The following is a 19719-nucleotide window of genomic DNA, read 5'->3' as shown; positions in this document are numbered from 1 at the left end:
TACTTTTCTCAGTTATGCATATACATCTTCATGTGCCTTGCACGTTACACGCTTGGGCGATCATGGTTCTCCACATCGAACGATTCCTCGCAGCGTCAATGATATCTCGCACACTTAGATCTGCTAGTTCTTTCACAGTGTCCATATATTTTCTTCTTTGTCTTCCTCTTACGCGTTTCCCAGGCATATGGCCTTGTAATGTAAGGCATTCTATTTCTCCCTTTCTGATGACATGGCCCAGGAATTTAAGTTTCCCCTCATTTAATGTTCTCATTAAAGATCTTTTTGTATGGGCACGTTGGAGTACTGTCTCATTAGTTACCCTATCTCTATATGGTATTTTCAGCATTCTTCTAAGAAACCACATTTCTGTTGCTTCTAAGTTTCTTTGGAGTTCTGGTGTTATAGTCCATGTTTCGGAAGCATACAGCAAGATTGATCAGATGTAACATTTTAGTAGCCTAAGCCTTGTCGTAGAAATGTGTCTGGTGGTAAAAATGGGTTTCATTTTTTGGAAGTTGGTTTTGGCAATGACAATTCTTCTTCTTATTTCTACTCTACTTCTAGCATCTTGTGATATAAAGCTACCAAGGTAATTAAAGCTGCTCTTTTGTTCAATCTCTTGGTTACCGATGTACAATTGGCAGTTGGGAGTATCCTGCTGTTTTGATATTGCCAGACATTTGTTTTTTTTTACAGTTGATGGTTAGACCAAAATCTGCACTTGTTTGTACTACTTTGTCTAGGAGGATTTGTAGATCTTCTGCAGCACTTGCTATTAGGGTGGTATCGCCTGCATATTTTATATTGTTGATGTTAACGCTTCCAATTGTTATCCCATCTAGGTCTTCCATTTCTCTGAGAATCATTTCACTATAGATATTAAATAATTCTGGTGAGGCAATGCATCCCTGTCTAACTCCTCTGAATTTTAGTCCAACTGCTTATATTATCATCAATTTTTACCGCTGCCGTTTGATTCCAATATCAATTTTGAAGCAGTTGTTGGTCCCTTCAATCAATGTTTAGTTTAGCGAGAATTTGAAATAATTTTTCATGTTGCACTTTGTCGAATGCTTTAGTGAAATCAATAAGACATAAAAAGACATCATTTTGATATTCAGTTGCCCCTTCTGAAAGTATTCGTAGTTTGAAAATTGCATTCCTAGGTTCTCTATCCTCAATAAACCCATATTGCAGTTTAGAAGTTTCTGGCCTCAACTTGTTTTTAATTCGACTCAGGACAATTCTCAACAAAATCTTTATTATGTGACTCATAAGATTGATTGTTCTATAATTTTCACAGTCAATGGTTGCAGGAATTTTTGGCAGAGTTATAAATACTGATTTCAAGAGATCATCAGGCTCATATATGCCATTAAACAGTTCAAAAAGAATATCTATGCCCAGGTCTTCTACGGCTTGTATCATTTCCACTGAAATTTCATCATCAGGTCCAGTGCCTTTATCATGTTTTGCTTTTCATTGCTTACATTCATTCACTATATATACATAGTGAGCTAACTTTTAAAAAATGCAAGGTTGAGCACCTCTTATCCAAAATGCTGGGGGCTGGAAGTGTTTCGGATTTTGGAATATAGAGTATGTTGAGATAACTTGGAATTACCATCATTTCTGACTCTGAATTTATGTGCTACCTGTAAGCCGTCTTTGTCTTATAGTTGTTCAACACACATATGTACCAAAGCAGCTGTTCGGCCTGTTTGATTTTTATCAGTGACGATCTTGGCGAACTCATCAATAAATTTCTCTGCTATTTCGTGGTCAGCAGATGCTTTATCACCACAAATCTTCAACAATTTAATGCCATACTTTTTCTTAAACTTTTGCAGACACCCTGCTGAATATTTACTATTACCTTCAATTTGCAGTTCATTATGATGGATCTTTGCCTGCTTCATGATCAGTACGCCGTTAAGCAGCATGTGTTCACTTTAACACTGACGAATCTACTCTTTCAATACCCAGTTGAGATCTTCACTTTTTGCTTGATGCAGTATTTTTTCATTAACTTCTGCTCATTACAAATGTAAGGTCACTTCTCAGAACTCTGCGGTGCACAGAGACTTGCGCATCTCATGGCACCTACTCAGTACCTTGAGGAATTTTCCATTTGTGATGTCATGTTAGTGCTCAAAAAAAATTTCAGATTTCAGAGGCTATATGGATTTTGGAATTTTGGATAAGGGATATTCAACCTGTATATCTTTATGAATTTTTTGAATATTCCTTTGATCTCATCACTGAATTTCTGTCTGTTTACATGATTTTAGGATACGGGGGTTGGGAAGTCGAGTATAGTGTGTCGATTCGTCCAAGACACCTTCGATGTTAATACTCTGCCTACAATTGGGTGAGTATAGATGAATTTATGGAGTTTATCACATTCCTGGACTTGAGATCCTATTTTATTGTTGAACTGACTTGTTTGATCTTTACAGTGCGTCCTTCATGACTAAGACTGTGAGCTGTGGAAACGAGCTCCATAAGTTTTTGATTTGGGACACAGCTGGACAAGAGCGGGTATGTAATTGTAGATATTTTCTGCTTGTGGTTGGAAAAAACAATATATAAGGTCTTATTTTCACTGTGGCCCAAGGAAGTCTGGCTATGGATTAGTAGGTTAGGCTTTGGGATTGTAAGAATAGTTGATGCAATAACATCAACATTTACTTCAGATGAAGGCTTAAGCTTCATATTTGTATATGCCTTTGAGCTAATGCGAGAGCTTTAATTTCACTGCAAGGTATTCTTTTTGGTGCTGGTCTCTTACCCTGGCAAAAGTTGTAAATGAATGGCTCTATCCTTTTCATCAACACTGAAGGATCAACATTATGTGGCTTTGTTCCTGGTGAGTGGATTCCCTTGGCAAGGAATGTAGAACTCACAATCAAGCTTAGATTTTTGGCCACTGATTTAATTACTGAAATAAATTTTACAGCGAGAGTGATGACATTTTTTTTTGGAAGAGTGCTTTGTTTTAATTGGTCTCACAATTTGGGAGACACCCTACTTATGTTGCTTGCCCTTGTTAAACAGTTGCAAAGTTTTCCAGATAGCTCAGCTTTGTTTACCCACTTTGCAGTCAGGTTGGTTTGATGGTAGTCTTGTTTGCATTTCTAGTGGTGCATAACTGTTGATGTAATCATGAATCAGATCAGTTAAGTATACATTTACCTTGGCATGTTCCTAGTTGCATAGAGAAGCTGAGCTTTTTCAACACATTCCAGAGCAACTTAGAGGCTTTGAAATGTTTTTGGGTGTAAATCGCTGTTGGGTTGGCAGTTGGCACAGTGGCGTGGCACGTTGTACTGCTGCCACATAGTTCCAATCAACAGGCCTGATCCTGAACTTTAGATTAGTACTGTCTGTGTGGAGTTTGCATGTTCTCACTATGACAAATAGCTTTCTCCTAGTCGGGGGATGGGTTTGTAACCACTTTCTCCCCAAATATGTGCTGGTAGATAATTGGCTGGTGTTTAAATTAATTCTTTGTGTAAGTAAGTGACAGGCATATTAAAAGGGAATTAATAGACATTTAAGTTTTTTACAAAAAAGGGAATGAATTAAGAGGGCAAATGGGACTGATAGGATTGCTCATTTGGGAACCAGCAAGGACCCGATTGGCTGACTAGTCTCCTTCTCATGTGCGATGCAGGGGAAACTGGTGGACACTTAGTGTGTGGCAAGGTCCAAGAAATAGGATCCTAGAAAGTACAACATTTAAGTGATGTGTTGACTGAGTGGCTATAGAAGTCACCCTTGGCACATTTTCAACTGATATTTGTTATAGTTTATATCTGGCAATATTTACGAAGACCAATAAAGGGCAGGGTAACAAAAAAGTGAATAAGAAGTATTATCATAGAATGGTTATAGCTGGAGGTTATTCAGCCCATTATGTCTGCATTAGCTCTCTGTCAAAGCAGCTCACTGGTTCCATCCATCCTTCCCTTCCAACTTTTGAGGCATGAAATTATATTTATCTTATTCCCTTTGAAGGTCACAAGGGATCCAGCTATGTACCACATAAAATCTTTTTCCTCTTTTCACTTTTAATTCCTTTTTCCTTGCATCTTCTCCCATTTCTCAGCATTAAACTTCATTTTTTGTGTTCCTACATGTTCGAACAGCCTCTTTATATCTGGTTGCAATTTATCACTATCCTCTCGTCACAATTCATACCACTACAACGTTTTCTGTTGCTTGCAAAGTTAGAAGTTGTAGCTTGCTCTCCCATCTAATTATTAAAAGAGATTGAACCCATCAATGGCCCCAACACTGACCTTGGGCAAGTGCCACTAGCTACTTGCCTTCAGTCCAAGAAAGAACAATTCTCCACAACTTTGTCTTGTCCAATTATTTAACCAACTTTGTGTCCATGCTATGCTGTGTGGTTCAACCTGGTCTGTGATGTGGCCCCTTTTCAAAAGCCCTCTAGAAGTCTATGTACACCACTTTAGATTTATCCTTAGCAAACCTATGATGTTTTTGCCTTAAGCAATCCACTTTACTCCACACAGCTATTAACCTTGTTCTGGAGAATATTTCTGTTACTGAAATTAAACTGATTGGCCTATAGTTACTAGACTTTTCCTTACAACTTCTTTTGGACTTTATCCCTTAAAGTTTAGGAAAGAAGTCATAGGAATAAAAGCAGGGACTGGCTACTTGGCCCCCTAAACATGCACTGCCATTTAATATGATTGTGGCTATTCAACCCTTGGACTTAGCTCCTCAGTGATGGTCCTCAGTTCCTCAAAAATACCTACAATAGGATCTAGATTCCATATCCCTTTGGGCATAGAATATTCCAGGAATTCATTACCCTCCATAAGAAGAAATTCTGAATGCACCCCATCAGTGGAAGCACCTTAACATCTACATTGCCATGCCCCTTTAGGGTCTTGTATTAATCCTGTCCTACATTAAGATCACCCCTCATCAAATTAACTTCAGAGAATGTTTGTTAGTTGTTTATTTGTGATAGGACAACCCTCCAATGCCAGGAGTTGGCTAACTGAATCTCCTTTGGATTGCTTCAAGCACTAGTGTATTCTTTCTTAAAATGGAGACCAACACTATATACGGTGCTCCAGATGTGACCTCATTACTTCCTATACAGTTATAACAATACTTAGCTATTTCTAAACACTAAGCTCTGTCAAAGACCAGCATTGCCAGTTGCCCCTTCTGTACATGACCTCAAACTTCCTCACATTAATCTTCATTTGCCAAGATTTGCCCACTCACTTAAGCCGTGTATTTGTTGCAGAGTCCAGGTATCCTTGTTGCGGCTTGCCTCCAGTGTATTTTCGTGTCATCAGCAAACTTGAATAGTTATAGTCTGCCCTTTTTCCTAGGAATGAGAACAAGGATGTGGTTTGTCTTGTCCTTGTCTTCCATTCCAGCAGCCTCCACATTCAATGGATCATTTCCATGGACATCTAAGGGATTCCATCAACAGGCATACCTTCTCCACCCCTTTCAGGATTCCAATGAGACCTTTCCCTCTATAGTTCCTTGTTCTCCCTTCTACTCTCATCAACCACTCCTATTCTTATGGCACTTTTCCATGTAACATAGGAAAAGCAACACCTGCCCTTTTCCCTCTCCAATTCTTACCATCCAGGATCCAAACAATCTTTCCAGAAGAAGATGTGATTCATTTGCATTTATTTTCAGTTTAGTGTATTGCATTTGCTACTCACTGTGTGTTCTCCTCTGCAATGGAGAAACCAATTGCAGGTTGGGTGACCTGAAGAACACCTTCATTCAGTCTGGGAGGATGATTCTGAACTTCCATCTGTGATGCAAGGTCTCAACTGGAAACATTGACTATTCCTCTGCCTCCACAGATCCTGACCTGCTGAGTTTCCCCAGCAGTTTGTTTCTTGCTAGGCTTCCAGCTGCTGTCACTTAGATTCTCTGTCCCACTCCCACTATGATCACGTCATTGGATCCAATGTTGTTCCAATTTCACTCTTAGACTGGGTACAATTAAACTCTTGGGATGTGAAGTTATTTAACATATTAAGTAAGTCCCTTTTCACAGAGGTGGCTGTACCTTGGTTTCAAGTTTTATGTTTCAATTTGTCTCTGTATCATTTGCTCCATTAGCAAAATTCTGTCATAATTATTACCTTGACAACTTTGGTCTGCATCCTATCACAGACCGTCCTTCTACTCTCTCCATTCTTTCACTCCTCTGAGACATAAAACATGCATGCCTTCTCACTTATAGTTCTGGTAAGAGTCTTTGACCTAAAACTTTGAATTTCTTTCTCTTCTTCCACCACTCCCCCTACCCCCCTCACCAACCCTACTGACCTACTGAGCATTTTCTGCATTCTCTGTTTTTAAATCAGGAATGCATGTGAGTGCAGCTGCTAAGAGGTGAATTCAGTATTGATAGCTGTAAATGTATTGAGTTGTTACTTTGCTCAGTATTGATCAGAGAGGTTTATCAAGTAGGGATTACAGAATAAAAGTGATACAAAAATACTTAAGCTTGAAAAACTGTTCAGAATCACATTTATTATCACTGGTTTATGTCATGAAACTTGTTTTTGTGGCAGCAGTACACTGCAAGATGTATGAAATTAGCATAAGGTGCAATGAAAATAAAAAAAAATGCAAAAGAGGAATAATGATGTAACATTCGTGGTTCATTCAGAAATCTGGTGGTGGGAGGGAAGAAGCTGTTCCTGAAATGTTGAATGTGAGGCTTCAGGCTCCTGTGCCTCCTCCCTGATGGTACTATTGAAAAAAGGGCATGCTCCACGTGGTGAGGGTCATTAATGATGGATGCCTCCTTCTTGAGGCATATCCTTTTGAATATGTCCTTGATTTTGGGGTGGCTTGTGTCCATGATGGAGCTGGCTGAACGTACACCCCTCTGTAGCCTCTTTTGATCCTGTGCATTGGAGCCTCCATAACAGGCGGTGATGCGACCAGACAGAATATGCTGCATATTTCAGTAGAAATTAGCTAGTCTTTGGTGATGACGCAAATCTCCTCAGACTCCAGATGAAGTATAGCTGCTGGCATGCCTTCTTAGTGATTCAAGACCAGGGGTTATAAAATCACTAGCTCTAAATTAACACTTCCCATTGGTTTATAATCTTGTCTAAGATCTTGCAACATTTGACACAATGCTTCAACGGTTGCTTTGTGAGCGATTGCAGACACTGTTTACAGTCTTTTAGAATTTTCTCCTTTGCTGTTCCTGACCAACGTTATATGTTGGAATCTCCACATTTATTAATTTCAAAGCAAGTTTAAAAGTTGAATGAACAACACACATCAAGGTTGCTGGTGAACGCAGCAGGCCAGGCAGCATCTCTAGGAAGAGGTACAGTCGACGTTTCGGGCCGAGACCCTTCGTCAGGACTAACTGAAGAAAGAGCTAGTAAGAGATTTGAGAAGGGGAGGGGGAGATCCAAAATGATAGGAGAAGACAGGAGGGGGAGGGATGGAGCCAAGAGCTGGACAGGTGATTGGCAAAAGGGATATGAGAGGATCATGGGACAGGAGGCCCAGGGAGAAGGAAAAGGTAGGGGAGGAAAACTCAGAGGATGGGCAAGGCGTATAGTCAGAGGGACAGAGGCAGAAAAAGAGAGAGAGAGAAAGAATGTGTGTATATAAATAAATAATGGATGGGGTACAAGGGGGAGGTGGGGCATTAGCAGAAGTTAGAGAAGTCAGTGTTCATGCCATCAGGTTGGAGGCTACCCAGACAGAATATAAGGTGTTGTTCCTCGAACCTGAGTGTGGCTTCATCTTTACAGTAGAGGAAACCGTGGATAGACATATCAGAATGGGAATGGGATGTGGAATTAAAATGTGTGGCCACTGGGAGATCCTGCTTTCTCTGGTGGACAGAGCATAGGTGTTCAGCAAAATGATCTCCCAGTCTGCGTCGGGTCTCGCCAATATCTAGAAGGCCACATCGGGAGCACCAGACACAGTATATCATCCCAGCTGACTCACAGGTGAAGTGTCGCCTCACCTGGAAGGACTGTCTGGAGCCCTGAATGGTGGTAAGGGAGGAAGTGTAAGGGCATGTGTGGAATGTACAGTTTTCTACCCATCAGAAGTGTAGAAGCAAAGCCTGATAATGACAGAGCAATCACGTCTGTCTGTGAACTTTGGGCAGAAGTTGCTAATAAGGGAAGTTTCTCCTGTTCCACCTGAAGCATCCAAAAATGGCCATTGTAATCAGCCTGCACCATAGTCTCCAAGGCATTTGTTTGGTATTGTACCAAGCTTTTACTTTCTAATCCCTTCTATCTACACAATGTCCATATCCCTCCATTCTGTGCTATCTATGAACCTCTTAAATGCCTCTATTGGATTTGCCCCCACTGCCACTCCAACAAGGCATTCCAGGCATATATTAATCTAACTTGTTTAAACCATGGCTGGTCTCCTGCAGAAATGTGGTACACAAATTTTCAGTTCTTCTTTGTGGTTCTGGTAGAACAAAAGCACTTGCACCAGGATGAACAAATAGCTAATACTCAGATTTCAATGGGTAAAATAAAAATTAGCACTTTTTGGTCTGTGGAGTGCCATCTATTGATGTTTTAGTAAAACAAAGTGTAGTTCACATCCTTGCCCTAAACCTATCTTGCATACAATTTTTTTTAAATTTCTAGGTTATTACTGAGCCTTGCATGGGACTCTTACTGTAAATCAATGACTATCTTTGCTATCCCATTCTTGTGGCAAGGCAACGAGTATACAGTAATTTTGAATTGAAATAAACAAAACACTATTTCTAAACAACCAACTCTAAAGAAAATCTCAGCAATGTTTCTCAAAAGCAGTACTGAGAAAAATTAAAATGAAGTATCTTTTGAGTTGTTAAGATCCTTCTACTGAGGGCTTAGAAAAACTGAGAGTGTAGTTCACACACTTTGGCCAAACCTAACTTGCATCTCGAAGTTGTTTTGTTACAGACATTCTGTTTATTATTTATCTTTGGTGTATTGTAATCTGAGTCACAATCAAAGACAGACTACATGGTTTATTGTGCCTTTGTTTTCCTCCATTTAACGTCAGAGTTGTCTTTGCGGGTCGCTCCTAAGTAAAACATTGAATGAGCTGGCCTTAAACCACTGACATGCATTCCTGTTTGTCTGTTGCCAGTTTTGCAAAATTTGGATTTTTTTTCCCTTGCAATGTCTGTAAACAGGGTTCAGTTTTCATGATGTAATTTCTGGCAAAAGCTTTTTAATTCCTTTGCCAATTGTGTTAAAACTTAGAATCATTTCATGAGATGAAATGAGACACTTCCATTAATATAATGGTTTTCAAAGCTTTTGGGATGTTCCAAAGCTCTTTACAGCCAAAAAGCTGAAGGGAAGTGCAGAAAACACCACTGTCATGTTGCACACAGTAAGATCCTGTGAGTATCATATGAGACAGAAGCAGAATTAGGCCATTTGGCTCATCGTCTGCTCCACCTTTCGATCACATCTGATTTATTATCCCTCTCAACCCCATTCCCCTGCCTCCTCCTGGTAAGCTTTGATGGCCTTGCTAATCAAAACTGATCAATATCCACTTTAAAGAAGTTGACAGCCATCTATGGCAATGAATTCCATAGAATCACCACCCTGTGGCTAAATAAATTCCTCATCTCTTTTCTAAAGGGATATCCTCGTACTCTTGAGGCTGTGCCCTCTGGGCCTAGACTCTCCCACTACTGGAAACCTCCTCTCCACATTCTTTCAATATTCGACAGGTTTCAATGAAATCTCTCTCTCATTCTTCTAAACTGTAGCAAGTACAAGTCCACAGCAATCAGACATTCTTCATAACCCTTTCACTGCTGGGACCATTCTCATGAACCTCCTCTGGACCCTCTCCAATGCCAACACATCCTTTCTTAGAAAAGGGGACCAGAACAGCTCACAGTACTCCAAATGTGGTCTGACTAATGCGTTATAAAGCCTCAGAATGCAAAATTTAAAATCTCTTAAGTTGTTTTGTTAGTATGCTAGTTGTTATCAGGCTGATGAAAGATTAAACACGAGCTTTGTTTTTCCACATGTGCGTTGAAACAAGGAAACATACAGTGCAATACATTGTTTGTATCAAATCAAGTCTGCAAGGATCTGTGCTGAGCAGCCCGCAAGTGTCGCCACGCTTCTGGTGCCAATGTGGCATGTCTGCAGTTGACTAATCCTGACACATACAGCTTTGGAACGTAGGAGGAAACCGGAGCACCCTGAAGAAGCCCACACCGTCACGGGGAGAACGTACAAACTCTCTACACATAGCAGTGGAAATTGAACCCCAACCTTACAGCTGCTGCTGTAACAGTGTTATGCTAACCACTATGCCTACGTCTGTCTGATAGTAACTAGGAAATCTGTTTTAGGGATTGAGGAATAAATACTAGCCAGAATATAGAGGTTAATTCCACTGCTGGCCCTGAGCAACAGTCGTATTTTATATCCAGCACTGTACAGCCTCTATGTGCCAACTATGTGTCAATCTAACCCTTCCCTCCTACATAGTCCTGCATTTTTCTATCATCCATGTCATAGAACATAGAAATCTACAGCACATTACAGGCCCTTCGGCCCACAATGTTGTGCCGACCATGTAACCTGCTCTAGAAACTGCCTAGAATTTCCCTAACGCATAGCCCTCTATTTTTCTAAGCTCCCTCTACCTATCTAAGAGGTTCTTAAAAGACCCTATTGTATCCACTGCCACCACTGGCAGTGCATTCCATGCACCCACCACTCTCTGTGTGAAAAATTTACCCCTCACATCACCTCGGTACATATTTCCAAGCACCTTAAAACTATGCCCCCTCTTATTAGCCATTTCAGCCCTGGGAAAAAGCCTCTGGCCATCCACATGATCAATACCTCTCATCATCTTGTACACCTGTATCAGGTCACCTTTCATCCTCCGACGCTCCAAGGAGAAAAGGCCAAGTTCGCTCAACGTATTCTCATAAAGTATGCCTTCCAATCCAGGCAACATCCTTGTGGATCTCCTCTGCACTCTCTCTATATACGTTATACTTTATCCGCATATATAGTATTCCTGTAGTAAGGTGACCAGAACTGAATACAGTACTCCAAGTGAGGTCTGACCAAGGTCTTGTATAGCTAAATCGTTACCCAATAAATCATTCCAATCCGTATTTCTATATTCATCCTTCTCCCCCCTTTCAGAATCCAAAAGCACATATTATTCCTCCCTGTGCAGCAAATTGGCCATGCAACTTTTGTATCTGCTTCACACACTTCGTATGATCTCCACCTAAGAGTCTCTTAAATGTGCCAGCACCCACTACTCTGAGAAAAATATACAAACTTATTACTGTACCTCTGGCATCCCCTATACTTCCAAGCAAATTAAATTATACCCCCTCATGTTAGCCATTTACACCCTGGGGAAGAGGGTCTCCGGCTGTCCACTCGATCAACACCTCTTATTATCTTGTACATCTATATCAAGTCACCTCTCATCCTCTTTCGCTCTAAAGAGTAAAGCCCTAGTTTGCTCGAGCTGTCCGCATTAGACATGCTGTCTAATCCAGGCAGCATCCCGGTAAATCTCCTTTGCACCCTCTAAAGCTTCCTCATCATTCCTATAATGAGGCCACCAGAACTGAATACAATGTTCCAAGTGTGATCTAACCAGAACTGCAATATTACCTTGTGGCTCTTGAACTCAATCTCCTAACTAATAAACTAACACCATATGCCTTTTTAACCACCCATCGGCTTGCATGGCAACTTGAAGAATCCCACTGTTCCTCCACACTGCTCAGTATCATGCCGTTAACTTTGTGACTTCAAGGTCAACCTTCTAAAGGGTATGATTTCGTAGTTTTTGTGAATTGTAATCTACCTGCCACTTAGCCCAGTTCTACATCCTATCAATGTCCCCTTGTAACCTACAACAATCTTCTGTGGTATCCACATGCCATTTCTGGAGTGGGATTTGAACCCATAAGCTTTATTGAAGACACCTTGTGTACTTAAAACCAAAGTAAAATGCCAGTTTCTTTAATTATAACCATGGTGAAGATTCAATACAGTAATGGGAAATATTTTACTAAGTTTGGTCTATTTCAATCCTTTGTCTGGTAAACTATATATCTGTTTGGGTATTCATACTTTTGGCTTCATGATCCATTACAGTACAAAATGCCGAGCTTTATGAAGTGCACACAAACTTTCAGTGAACACCCTGATTTGACTAAATTGTTGCTCTGCAGATTTGAACATTTCGCTACAGTACAAGGGAGTGTTATACAGCTGAGGGTGCTTAACGGAAGATCCTGTCCTTCCTTGATAAAGCAAGGTCTTCCACTATAACATTTACCCCACATTTTCTGTTTTTGTTTTGGATTTTCAGTAACTACAATTCTTTTGGTTTTCATTTCCAGATGATTGATTCATCATGGAGACGTGGCCAGCATTTTGGAACTGATCCTGCTTTGTAACAGTGCAAAAAAAATTGTGGGAACTGTATGCCAGACATTTGCTTTTAAAATCCAAAATGCTTCTACATAGGTTTTTGCCAATTTCAAGCCGATCCGAGTAAAAGTAGTACTAACTTAGGAGAAAACTGATCACAAACTGTTTTGGATTCCGATCTGTGAATCCACATTACCGTTAATAAGCCTTATCAAAACCCTGTTAATAAAACTCAAGCAGGACAAACCAGCAAAAAGAAATGGAGCCAAAATTGCATTGTACTGGGGAAAAAAATGGGATGTAAATGCTTGACATTTTGAAGGGCACACAACTTAAATTTTTGATCTACTTGTTAAAATAATTTAAAGCTTTTGCATTTGTAAAATGTTAACTGTTTCCAGATCCTTGTTGGAGGAGTGTGTTCAGAAAGTTAAATTTAGCCACTTTAGGGGGTGGGGCATCGAGGTTATAAACGTCTCATCTTTAATGTCCTCAAGTGTAAAGCTGTTGTATATTTCCCAGTGATGCATTTCAACAACAGAAATTTTGTCCTTGTTAGTGAGAGGATAATGCAGGACCTTTACAGGGCACAGTGTATATCTGAACATGGAGTTTGCAGTTTCGAAATGAGGTTCAGTAGCCATCTGTGGCTCCCCAGAGAAAAGTATCTTTGTGCCAAGTCATTGCTCCTATTAATCTCTCCCTGATGTGCACTGACAGAGGAAGTCAGGACTTCCTGTAAGCAGACACTGTCTACCAGCACTTACACCAGCATTTTAAAACATTCACTTCTGTATTTCATAAAAGTATAAAATCTTTAAACATCAGCTTAGGGGCAGGACTATAACTAAAGAATATAGAAGTCATTTTCCAGTTAATGCCATGAAATCCCAGTTCATACCAGCATCATTAAATTAAAAACTGATGCAGTGAGGTTGCAGAAAAGTTTACCCACTGTGAGTGGTGGGTTTGGAAGCTATTGGGTTAGGAGGCATTAAATGTGTAAAACTTATAACTGACTTGGATGAAAATGAGTTTGGGTGGGCTGGTAAACCTGCAGATGGTACAAAGAATGGTGGCATTGTGGATAGTATAGAAGATTGCCAAAGGACACAGCAGGATATTAATCGGTTGCAGATATGAGTAGAGAAACGGCAGAAGGAGTTGAATCTGGCCAAGTGTGATGCATTGCACTTTGGAAAAGATCACAATTAATGGCAGGATGATTAACAGCATTGCCGTGCAGAAGGAATTTGGGGTGCAACTCCACAATTCCATGGAAGTGGCTGCACTTCCATGGAAGTGATAGAGTGGTATAGATGGCGTATAGCTTACTTGCCTTTGTTAGTAAAGGCATTAAGTTCAAGAGTCAGGAATTTATGGAGCAGCTTTATGAAACAAAATTCTGGCTAGGTCACCATCTGGAATATTACATCCAGTTCTGTTTGCCTCGTTATAGGAAAGATATGGAGACTTTGGAGAGCATGCAAAGAGCATTCTCCCCGGATTAGAAGACAGGTGCTACAAGGAGAGTTAGACAAGCCAGGGTTGTTTTCTCTAGAGTGGTGGAGTACTAAAGAAAGACCAGATAGAAGGTGACATGCCTTTAAGGTGGAGGGGGATAGGTCAAAGGAGATGGGAGTGCTGGTGCCTGGAATGGGCTACTGGGTGGTACTGGAGACAGATATGAAAGAGGCACATCAATATACACAGAGTGGAGATGTGTGGACCACGTGCAAGCAGAAGAGATTTGTTAAAATAGGCATCACTAGCTTAATTAGCTTGGCACAAGGTGATGGGCTGAAGGGCCTGTTCTGTTATTTTGTGCTGGTAGTGCTGATGCTATGGATGCTTGATGAGAACCTGCAGACTTCTACACTTAATCTGAGTGTGCAGGCTTCCTGAAGGAAACACAACTCCTTCCCCAGCTCAGGAGAGTTGTTTTTCAATTTCAGTGCGGCATTCACTTGATGAGAGTGAGTGTAACAGGAATGTGGAATATTAACTGAAAGTGCATGGGTTTTTCTGAGTTTCCTCGACCTCACCAGTGAAAGCAAGACAGGTAACAATGACATCCTGCAGGATTTGGGGTGCTTGTCAACAACACCTCACCCTTGTAGCACTGTCCTTGAGTGACTTCATAAAATATTTTCTTTGGAGAATTTGTGCTGAGAGTTATTTGGAAAGTATTGGTGATAAATTTCTGGCCACTAGTTGTAAATTTAGTAGGTTACTTGCCAAATTTTGCTGAATATGTTATGTTCACTTTGCAGCCAAATGTACAAAGTGCAGACTGTTTATTCCCTTCCATAGATGCTGCCAGACCTGCTGAGATATACCATAAGACGTAGGAGCAGAGGAGGGCCAGTCGGCCCATCGAGTCTGCTCTGCCATTGCATTGTGGCTGATTTGTTGCCCCTCACTACTCTGTTCTCCTGCCTTCTCCTCATAACCTTTGACACCTTTACTAATCAAAAATCTATCACTGCTTTAAACATACCCAATGGGTTGGCCTCCACAGCCATCTATGGCAATAAATTCCACAGATTCACCAATTTCTGACTAAAGAAATTCCTCCTCATCTCTGTTCTAAAGGGTCACCCCCTGTATTTTGAGGCAATTTCCTCTAGTCCTAGACTCCCTTGCTATAGGAAACAGTCTGTCTAGCATTTCTACCCTGATCAGTTCTTCCAGCATTTACAGAATCTCTTGTGTTTATAAAGTTCAGTCTGTACCAGTGTATTTTGGGATGAGAAGAGTGGCATGGCAACACACAGCAGGACAGGCAGCATCTATGGAAAAGAGTGAAAAGTCGATATTTTTGGCTGAGACCTTGGAAAGAAAGAGAAGTCAGTGTAAGAAGGTGGGTTGAAGGGAGGAAGGAGTACAAGGTTGGTAGATGATAGGTGAAACCAGGGAAGAGGGTGAAGTATACAACTGGAAAGTTGATTGGTGAAAGAGATAAAGGGCTGGAGAAGGGGGAATCTGATAGGAGAGGACAGAAGAAAGGGAAAGAAGGAGGAGCAGCAGAGGGTGATGATGGGTTTGGTTCATACCATCAGGTTGGAGGCTACCCAGTTGGAATACAGGATGTTACTCCTCCAACCTGAATGTGGCCTCATTGTGGCAGTAGAGGAGGCCATGGACTGACATGTTGGAATGGGATTGGGAAGTAGAATTGAAATGGGTGGCTACCCGGAGATCCCACTTTTCCAAGGACCCTAGACACCTTCAAACTATTTACTGATCAACCTCTAACTCCAACTCCAGCCTGGAGCTTGATCAACAGCACCTCTAGGCCGAGACTTTACCCTCTCTTCCCCTCTTCTCAGATATTACCAACTCTCTTCCTCTCTCTAGTCCCAGCTCTCACCCATGCCAGGTCTTCACAATTTCCTCTGACCTACTCCCTTCCGAGGCAGAATGTACTGTACTCAGTAAGGGCCTTACCTTTATCCCCCTACATCCACACCTCAGTGAATTCCATGCCCGCCATGATGCTGAGCTCTTCTTCTGTTGCCTCTGACTCTGAGCCTACTTCTTTGGCAAGGACTCTCCAGCCTGTACTGATCACCCCTTCTCCTGTCTTCAACCCATCTACCCTTCCAGGACACCCCGCTCTGGTCTTCTGCTTGCTCTCAATCTTTTTATTGTTAATTGCCAATGAGACATCAACAGTCTTGACTTTAACCCTTCTTTCTCCAGTTGTAACCTCACTCTTTCTGATCATGCTGCTCTCACTCTCTCAGCACCATCAAACCCACAGATAATGGGTGCTATAGTAGTCTGGCGTACTGACTTCTACCTTGCTGAGGCCAGGCAGCAACTCTCAGACACCTCCTCTCACTTGCCCCTCAAACAGGACCCCTCTAAAGAGCAACAGGCCATTGTCTCCCACACCATCATCAGTGTTAACGCTGGGGATCTCCCATCCACAGCCACCAACCTCACAGTTCCCTTACCCTGCACCTCCCGTTTCTACCTCCTACCCAAGATCCACAAACTTGCCTGTCCAGGTGGACTCGGTGTTTCTGCTTGTTCCTGCCCCACCAAACTTGTATCTGCATACCTCACCTCTGTTTTATCCCCCCACTGGTTCAGTCCCTCTTACCTACATCCGTGACACTTCCCACACTCTTGATCTTTTCAATGACCTTAATGTTCCCTGACTTCAATTGACTCATTTTCACTATGGATGTCCAGTCCTTCTACACCTCCATCCCCCCATCAAGAAGGCCTTGTAGTTCTCTGCTTCTTTTTGGATACCAGACCCAACCAGTCCCCGTCCACCACCACTCTCCTCTGTCTGGTGGAACTAGTACTCATCCGCAATAATTTCTTCTTTGGCTCCTCCCACTTCCTTCAAGCAAGCGGTGTAGCCATGGGCACCCGCATGGGTCCCAGCTCTGCCTGCTTTTGTTGGAATAATCCATGTTCCAAGTCTACACCGGTATCGCTTCCCAACTCTTCCTACGCTACATCGACAACTGTATTGGCGCTGCTTCCTGCACCCATGCTGAGCTCATTGACTTCACCAACTTTACCTCCAACTTCCACCTTGCTCTCAAATTTACTTGATTCATTTCTGACACCTTACTCACTTTCTGGATCTCTTTGTCCCCATCTCTGCAGACAGTCTATCTACGGATATATCTTACAAACCTATTGATTCTCACAGCTACCTGGACTGTACCTCTTCCCACCCTATCACTGGTGAAAATGCAACCCCCTTCTCTCAGTTCCTCTGTCTCCACCACATCTGCTCTTAGGATGTGACTTTTCATTTCAGAACTGTTGTGATGTTCTCCTCATTCAAAGAAAGGGGCTTCCCTTCCTCCACCATCAACACTTCCCTAACTTGCATCTCTCGATATTGTGCACTTGTGCCTCACCACTTTCTCCCGCCGCCACATCAGGAATAGAGTTCCACTAGCCTCCGCATCCAGCACTTAATTCTCCATAATTTCCACCATCTCCAATGGGATCCCATCACCAAGCACATCTTTCCCTCCCCCTGCCCTCTCCTCCCCCCACCAGCATTCTGCTTTCTATAAGGATCACTGCCTACATGACTCCATTATTCACACATCCCTCCACTGATACTCCCCCCCCACCCCCCCCCGTAATTATCCTTGCAAGCAGAACAAATGCCACACCTTCTCCCAAACCACTTCCCTCATGACCATTCAGGTCCCCAAAGAGTCTTTTCACCTGTGAGCCTGTTGGGGCCATCTACTGTATCTGGTGCTCTCAGTGTGGCCTCCATTATATCGTGGAGACTCGGCGTAGATTGGGGCACTAATTCGCCAAGCACCTATGCTTCATCTGCCAGAAAAATCGGGATCTCCCAGTAGCCACCCATTTAAATTCTACTTTCTACTTCCCATTCCAACATGTCAGTCCGTGGTCTCCTCTACTGCTGCAATAAGGCCATACTCAGGTTGGAGGAGTAACATCTTGTATTCTTTCTAGGTAGCTTCCAACCTGGTGGCATGAACATTGATTTTTAGAACTTCTGGTAATTGCCCCCTTCACCATTTCTGTCATTTCCACTTCTCTCTCACCTGCCCATATCCTACCTCCTTTCCCTGGCCCTTTATCTCTTTCACCAATCAACTTCCCATCTCTTTACTTCACCTCTTCCCAATCTCCCAGTTTCACCTATCACCTACCACCTTATACTTCTTCCCCCCAGTTTATTAATCTGACTTATCCTCTTGCTTTCCAGTCCTGATGAAGAGTCTTGGCCAGAAATGTTAACTGTTTACTCTTTTCCATAGGTGCTGCCTGACCTGCTGAGTTCTTCCAGCAATTTTGTGTGTGTTGCTTTGGATTTCCAGCATCTGCAGATTTTTCATGTTTATCATTCCAAGGCTTTGGGCTACCATTGTTAAATGACTTGCTGATGGGAGGAGGGGACTATTTAGATGCAGATTCAAGGAGACTTGAAAGATGTGGCAGAGTTGTTGCCAAGAAGCTTATCCAAGGCATAATTATACTCATTGAAAACTTTTCCTAATGCCGCACTGCAACAGCTTGAAATAGAATTGGCACTGGAAAATTTTGACAATCCCCACAGAAGATAAGTGTTTATGCAGAAGATGAGCTTCCTTGGCATGTCTGAACACAACAAGGCAAGGGAACTCATCAGGGCATCACACCTTACTAGGTGTGCATTGGCAACTCTTTGGAGCAACCTTCCTTCCACTCTGCACCATGTGGCTATGCCTTATCACAGAATGAGCAAAAGGCTATTCAGCACATCAGCTCCACGTAGTCTCACTGCAAAAGCAGTCCAGTTAGCCCTACTCCCTTGTCCAGTCTCTTCAATTGGTTTCCCTTCAGATACTTACCCACATTCCTGATGAAAGTTACGATTTACTCTGCTTCACTAAAACCTCTTGACCCAAAGAACTTGTCATACAACTTTTGTTTCTTTTTGCCAATGCTTTCATTCTAATTCCCCTTGTTCCTAATTCTTCTGAAGGGTATCAGTTTGTATTTTTTAAAAAAGTCTATAGTATTTATCAGATACTTTTCTCTGTTCCAAGTTTCTCCAGTCTATCTAAAAACCTGATGTACCTAATCTCTAGAATATTTCACGATCTCTCCCATTACCCATCCAAAGCCATCCCATCTTTCCTATAACAAGAGGAATTCTGCAGATGCTGGAAATTCAAGCAACACACATCAAAGTTGCTGGTGAATGCAGCAGGCCAGGCAGCATCTCTAGGAAGAGGTACAGTCGGCGTTTCGGGCCGAGACCCTTCGTCAGGACTAGGTTAGTCAACTGTACCTCTTCCTAGATATGCTGCCTGGCCTGCTGCGTTCACCTGCAACTTTGATGTGTGTTGCCCCATCTTTCCTATAATGTGGCACCAAGAATTGGACCCAATATCCAGTGTTTTGTAAAGTTCAGCATGAAATCTGTACCCTCTGTTTTTAAAGTATAGGTTATCATGTACTTTTTTAGCCACTTTCTCAGCAAGCTCTTCTACTTCCAATTTCTCTGCAATTGTACCCTTTATAGAATTGTGCCCTTCATTAAAATTTTAGGAGCAGCTGCTTCCCCTCTGCTATCAGATTTCTGAATGGTCCATGAACTATTCCACTTTTGCGCTATCTATTTATTTTTATCGTAAGTTAAAGTAATTTGTTATGTCTGCCACAAAACAAAAAAATCAAGTGACAATAAACCTGATAGTGATTCTAATAAATATTAAGAAAACCAGTTGTCCTAAAA

The 19719-nt window shown here is 41.8% G+C and overlaps 1 protein-coding gene across 3 annotated transcripts in view; it reads left to right on the top strand.

Moving 5' to 3' along the window:
* Positions 1 to 19719, top strand: part of rab31 (RAB31, member RAS oncogene family) — a 115429-nt gene that overhangs the window by 20918 nt on the left and 74792 nt on the right. For all 3 annotated transcript variants that reach the window (XR_011886098.1, XM_072258939.1, XM_072258947.1), the window contains exons 2-3: positions 2295 to 2374; positions 2463 to 2544. Coding sequence is in view for 2 of the 3 variants with exons in the window: in XM_072258939.1 (XP_072115040.1) it covers positions 2295 to 2374; positions 2463 to 2544 (162 nt within the window). In the remaining variant the exon portion in view is untranslated. The remainder of the gene's footprint in view (positions 1 to 2294; positions 2375 to 2462; positions 2545 to 19719) is intronic.

This window comes from Mobula birostris, chromosome 1 (genome assembly GCF_030028105.1).
Source record: "Mobula birostris isolate sMobBir1 chromosome 1, sMobBir1.hap1, whole genome shotgun sequence".
NCBI classification, from domain to species: domain Eukaryota; kingdom Metazoa; phylum Chordata; class Chondrichthyes; order Myliobatiformes; family Myliobatidae; genus Mobula; species Mobula birostris.
This window is presented reverse-complemented; position numbering and strand designations above follow the sequence as displayed.